Raw genomic sequence first — 6,279 nt, forward strand, 5'->3', positions numbered from 1 at the left:
GTCACAAAATCTAAATAACGACATGCTCTAAGAATTTATCACCTGGATAAAAAGGTAGCTAAAAGCACACCTACATGTTTTTGAAACAATGATAAGGTACAGCTGACATATGCCAAAAGAGCTGGGTTCACCATGGAGAGGCTCTGAGCCCCCTGGAGAGAGTTAAGACATGGCGACTGAGGTGGGATGCCACCAGCCCAGTGGCTTTCTTCACCCTCACCACTGCCCCATTCTGCCTCTCTGGGCCCTGGCAACTGGTGGGGCTGCCACAGCTGGGAGAGAAGCAGAGTATCACCTCAGCTTACATGCCACAATTGCAGGAAGTTTTCAAGTAAAATAATTAATAGCAAAGCAGATTCAGTAGGATCCAGTACTACTCAGAACAGATCCATTGAAATGAATGAACATGAGAAACTTAGGTCTATTATTTTCAATAGGTCTACTCCTGAGTTGGACTAACTTTTTTAGTAAACTGTTTTGAGGATTTTTTCTTTCAATCAAGGGGTATAAATTTTAATAAATAAATAGATACAATCCAACAGGTCTATGGTGAGTAGGGATTGAGGGGAAATTTGATTCAATATTCATTTAAAACCTAATTTATCAAATCTGCACTTTCTGAAACAACCCGTGGACCATAACGCAGCTATCCTTCAGAATGCACACTTATCTGAAGTTTGCAAGGCAGCTCTCCAACCAAACAAGGTTTGCAAAAATGCACATTTTGGGGGAACATGTGGATGACAACGAATAAATTAGTGAAAACAACGTACGAAATGCATTATATGAGAGGAAAATGCTTGCATATAAAACGTGTTTAAGAGAAATCTTGCTGGTGAATTTTTGTGAGGATTCTTTTTCCTTTTTTTGCAAATTGCTGCAAAAATGGAGAACTGAATTTAAGTGTGGGAAAATGAGAAACTGAGAAAACTGAAATGGGCAGAGGCTTATTCAACCTAGTTGAATACAACCCCTACTTCAGATGGTATCCAACTAAGTTTACTCAGATTAGACACACTAAAATTAATGGACCTAACATAACCATGTTAAATTATTTCAACGGGTCTACTCTGAGTAACCCTTACTTGAATACCACCCTTCATTTCCTGCCTTCAGCAAACCCTTTCTGCCCTATACACTTGACTGTTCCAAATTTTCCTATTGTTTCTCAGATGTATGGAGAATGGAGAATGCAATGGAGGTCTCACAACTCCCATGTAAAGACCATTGATACAAACAGCATTTTCACACATAGGCACCCACAATTGGGGAGAAGTGGAACAGTTCCCACCCCACCCCAGATAAATCATGAAACTCAGATTCCCAACTTTAGTTGTGTGTGTTTTTTTAATGAAAATAAGTTTTTACCAATTGTAGAATCTGAGATTTGAGGCAAAACGTACAGGCAATATTAGCCACACACCCTTCCCTGAAAAAACTAACCTGATCGCCCCTTTCAGTGTTTTTCTTCTGCCGCCCCAGGAAAAATCCTGCGGGCACCTCTGCTTGCCCAGTTTGGATCTCCCCTTCTTCCAATCTTTCCCCTTAACCGAACGTACTTCTCTAGGTCATTTGGCACACATCCTTTCCCTTCCTCCCCAAGGTGCTGGGTCTGCTCAACCCAATCTGAAAGTTATGCAGAAAGGTCAGCAAACTGGGGGAGCTCATCCACAATCTGAGCCAGAATAGGTGTACTTGTAAGCACACTTCAAAGAAAATGAAAGGTTTCCTCTGGATGGCATTAAAAAAAAAGTACAGGGTGAAATCTGGCTGTCGCCCAATAACATTGGTGTGGACCAACAACACTGGAATGCTGAGATATAGGAGAAGGTGGATACCCCTTCTATTCCACATCCAGAAACCAAGGAAACTGGTGGTGCTTGAATCTTGAGTCAACACTGGCCACAGGGCAGCATCCTCCACTGCACCTCCACAAGCTAGTTTAGGGGCACACCAGACAGGCTGTGTGGCACAGGTAGCTCTGTCGTCCAACACTCTTGCTGCCACTCCCAGCCTCCCAGCATCCACTGCCTGAAGCAGCCACCTCCTTCTCCCTAATGGTACAGCCGCCCCTGGTATCCCTCCATTCACACGTAGCCGTAAAGCATCAAATGCAGAAAGGACACATGAGCCAGACCTTTTTCAGTCACAGGTGGCTTTGGGAGGGTGGAAGTGAAAGAAATAAATCCTTCAGACCAGACTGGCAAACCTCAACATCTTGCCCAAGAGATCCCTGTTGTCTCATTTCTTTTCAATAACTGGTTTAGGCTGGCGATGATCCTATGAGGCGGACCCTTCTGGATCCCCACAGCATGTATAACTTGGAGGCAGAATAAAGACATGGCCCCCATTTTCTAAAGAGTTGACTTACTGGTGGGATGTGCATCCATTCTGAAGCCGGGCTGAGAAGACAATTCTCCCAACTCTGGTACAGCTGTGTGGGTTTCTCTTCCCTTTGTGCTTCTTCGGAATTAAAGTGACTTCAGAGGAACAGTAACTAAAATGTAGGGAGCAGCCCAGGAGGACTGCACTCATCTGTGACTCCGCCCCTTTCTTTCTCTCTGGTTCCTCCTCCTTGTGGGTTCAGATTGACAGAGGAAGCCATGTGGTCCTGGTTCAGAAACGAGTGCAAATGCTCTTTGGTTGTTTCCTGAAAGAAAAGCCACAGTATTGCTGCCATGAGCAGCCGTTCTGTTCTTGCTGAAAAGGGTCTTGAGCTGCAGATGTGCAGCAATGCAACAGCTCTCAAGGTGTTTACAGACAAAATGACAGCCCCGCTGAGGATAATGGGATTTTGTGGCCTGAGCTGTGATGCAGTCTAGGACTGAGCAGTTCTGTGTTGGCTATTTTACCCTGCATGCTCTGGGAAGGAAAAGGGAACTTGGAAGTGCAAAAAGGATTTGCTTATTAAGAGGATGATTTGGTGCTGCAAATGTATCCCCATCTGTTTTTTAGTCCTCAGGCTCCGCACAGCAAATCAGCCGAGTAAATAAAAAGGAGGGAAGTTTTTTAGTTCTTTGCATCCAGGATCTCTGGGCTTGTTCACACGAGGTTTTAATGTGGGTTTGAAGCTGAACAGAATCTTCCTCGTTCAAGTGGAAGCCCACACTTTCTCCCCAATTAAGTTGGATTTCCCCCATCTATGGTTAATCTGATAAGGGAAGAAAACCCAATATAAAATTGCAAGGTACCCAATTGTGGATGCAATAAAACGCATTGTGTGGGTGGGAGGCAGGGGTCCATGTGTGTGGTGATGTTTCGCTGGGTGCTGTCTACTGCCACACTTCATACTTCCATTTGCTCCTTGCCTGAGCACACCTGAACTATCTTGTTTTCATCAGCAGAAAGAAAAGGATGCAGTTGACAGTGTCCCTGTTTCCACCAGTAGTTGCTAAAGGCACATACATAGTAATTTTATTCTATTTTTATTTTAAAGCTGTTTTGTATAGAACTGCTCTTGCACACAACAGCGATATGGATATAGATATTAAAAGGCCTTTCAGGAAGAATCAGCAGCTGCAGGAGGTGTGAAATAAAAAGGGAAAGGGAAAGGAACACACTAATTTATCCCCTCACCCCAACCTTGATCTCCTCATGCTTCCTTAGCCATATGTATATATGTGTGAAACATACCGCATATTTTCTACTCTACCTCAAGTTCTGGTCTGGGTATTACAGATATCCATTGCCGTTCTGTACCCTGGCATTCTGGCACAGTGCTTGGCCAGATGCAACATGCTCATGTTTGTTTATTTATTTTTTTGAAAATGCTGTATGTTTATTTTTGAAAATCATCTAAAGCCAGAACATGGAAAAACACAACTGTATTTATTTATTTTAAATGGCCATTCTGCCCACCATGAAACAGGCTTGAAATGTTTGCTTTGTCTGAAGTTACTTGTTGCACAATTCCATGGACAAAACATGTTTAAGTGCATCTGTGTAAGTTGTTCTAAACTCTTTTTAAAATTGTATTTTAGTTTGTGTGTGTGTTTGTTTGTTTCATTTGTACCCCACCTTTCCTCCAAGGAGCTCAAGATGAAGTACATACAGTGGTACCTCGGGTTAAGAGCTTAATTCGTTCTGGAGGTCCGTTCTTAACCTGAAACTGTTCTTAACCTGAGGTACCATTTTAGCTAATGGGGCCTCCTGCCGCCGTGCCGCCACCACGCGATTTCTGTTCTCATCCTGAAGCAAAGTTCTTAACCCGAGGTATTATTTCTGGGTTAGCGGAATCTGTAACCTGAAGCGTCTGTAACCTGAGGTACCACTGTAGTCCTGTCTGCCTGATTTTATCCTCACAACAACCCAATGAAGTAGGTAAGGCTGAGAGGCAGTGACTGGCCCAAGGCCACCCAATGAGCTTCATGGCCAAGTAGGGATTTGAACCCTGGTCTCCAGGTCCTAGTCTGACATTCTAATCACCATACCACACATGCTCTCTAGGGGCTTATGGTGAAGGGCAGGTTAATAATAATAATAATAATAATAATAATAATAATAATAATAACGTGCAGCTCACGTTTCCAGAACTACTGGAGGTGAGGACGTAGTAATGGAGAGGAGAGGACAACAGCACATTAATGGAGAGGAGAGGACAACAGCACATTTTACAAATACATCCCATAAAGTTCTGCCCATGGTTTAGACAGAAAACTTCGAGATAGATTTGGGAGGCATAAAATTAGAAGTGCTCATGCATGGGGGAAAGTGAACCAAAGTGCATATGAAAAAAGAGACCCAAAGATGCATTAATGCCCCAATGTGCATACAGTCTCTGTTTCCCAGTCTTGCCCATTAAAGACAATATGCATAACTCACTTCTGCTTCTTCAACAAAGCAGGAAGTCAAAGGGGGGGGCCTCTGGGGAATTGAGAGTGTGTGCAAAGCACAAAGATCCTAACCTGACACTGTTCTGACTTCTGTATAGGCGACTACCATGCAATTGCAATAGAAATTGTGGTCTGTTTCCTCAATATTATCCATAGTGGCCCCAGTTTGGAGTCATAATGCAATCTGATTCTTTGTAGGATTTGTGTAGTTTATGCCTTTCCCCTTAATCTCACTCCAACAACTTTGGGGCAAAAGCATAAAAAAGCTCAACAACTTCAATCCTAAAATAAAAAAAGGTTAACAACTTTGGTCTGCCCTTTGGTCTGCCCTCACTGCCCTTCACTTCATCAAATCTGGCCCTCTTTGGAAAAAGTTTGGACACTGGTCTATGGGAATGAAATGATGTGTTGAAGCATATTTTCATCATTTGGGAAGCCTCTCTGATCATGAGTGGAGACTGAAGACAGGCCATGAGCACTGAAGTCCTGTCTTTCCTACCACATTTGTTTCCTCTGGGTCACAAGGCACAGCCAAGCGGCGTCAGCATGTCAATAATTCCTCTTCCACTTCCTTTTAGCATCTTCTTCCTCAAACAGCAAGGCTGAGAAATAGAAGACAGCACCACCCTTTCTCCACTTGCTTCTTATGTAGAGGACAGAGAACCCTGGGCAACAGCGCCCCTGGCTGGACAGAGAAGAAGGTAAGAAGAAAACTGAAGGCTTTGTGCTGGTCATCAGGCAATGGCTTTTTTAAAAAAAAAATCTGCCATTCGATGTGGATGATCAAGTGAAGATCACGTATTTGCTGTCTGCACCAATAGGTTCGTGACAGACAAAGTTGCAAAATTCACGGTTGCAGCCCCAAAACTGAGAACGATCATCAAAGACAATATGGTGGACTGTAAAGTCTGATTGGCAATGTAATATAGAAACTCATTTGTGTAGGTCTGTACTTCCAAGTATATTAGCAGGATTTTAATCGCACTTGTAATGTAACAAATACCATGGATAATATGAACTGATATACAATATAGATTATGGAATAATATGCAGTTATAAATGTTGAGAACAAGACCCACAGAGGGGGTGGGTGGAAGTCGGGAGATTCAGAGTAATCATTATATATGGATATGCATTTGGTTTGTTATAATTTTCTATTTGTAAAATCAAATAAAAATGATTTTTTTATAAAAGGAAAAATGAGAAACTGAGAGAAACTGAAATTTGCACAAGGATGTATTAATTTGCAAATTTTGTCCAGCCTTGATACACAGTAGCTTGTAATGAAACCACTATGTCCCAAGTCTGAAATGACCAAATTGCACCACTATGGGTGATACCCCATGACAGCAGAGTGGGGGGAAATTTGCAGAGGAGAGATCTTGAAAGTGCTCTGGAAGAAAGTCCTGCAGAAAGAAGAGATGGAGATGGAATGGGAAGACATATT

General features: G+C 42.7%; 1 protein-coding gene across 1 annotated transcript in view; it reads right to left on the reverse strand.

The window, feature by feature from the left end:
* The window catches only part of CYTH4 (cytohesin 4), a 49,368-nt gene extending 46,846 nt beyond the window's left edge, over positions 1 to 2,522 (reverse strand). Inside the window, exon 1 of the mRNA XM_083573962.1 lies at positions 2,372 to 2,522. Coding sequence (XP_083430088.1) covers positions 2,372 to 2,390 — 19 coding nt within the window. The 5' untranslated portion in view covers positions 2,391 to 2,522. The remainder of the gene's footprint in view (positions 1 to 2,371) is intronic.
* Positions 2,523 to 6,279: the final 3,757 nt, after the last annotated feature.

This window comes from Podarcis filfolensis (assembly GCF_964270895.1).
Source record: "Podarcis filfolensis genome assembly, chromosome: 10".
Classification (NCBI taxonomy): Eukaryota; Metazoa; Chordata; class Lepidosauria; order Squamata; family Lacertidae; genus Podarcis; species Podarcis filfolensis.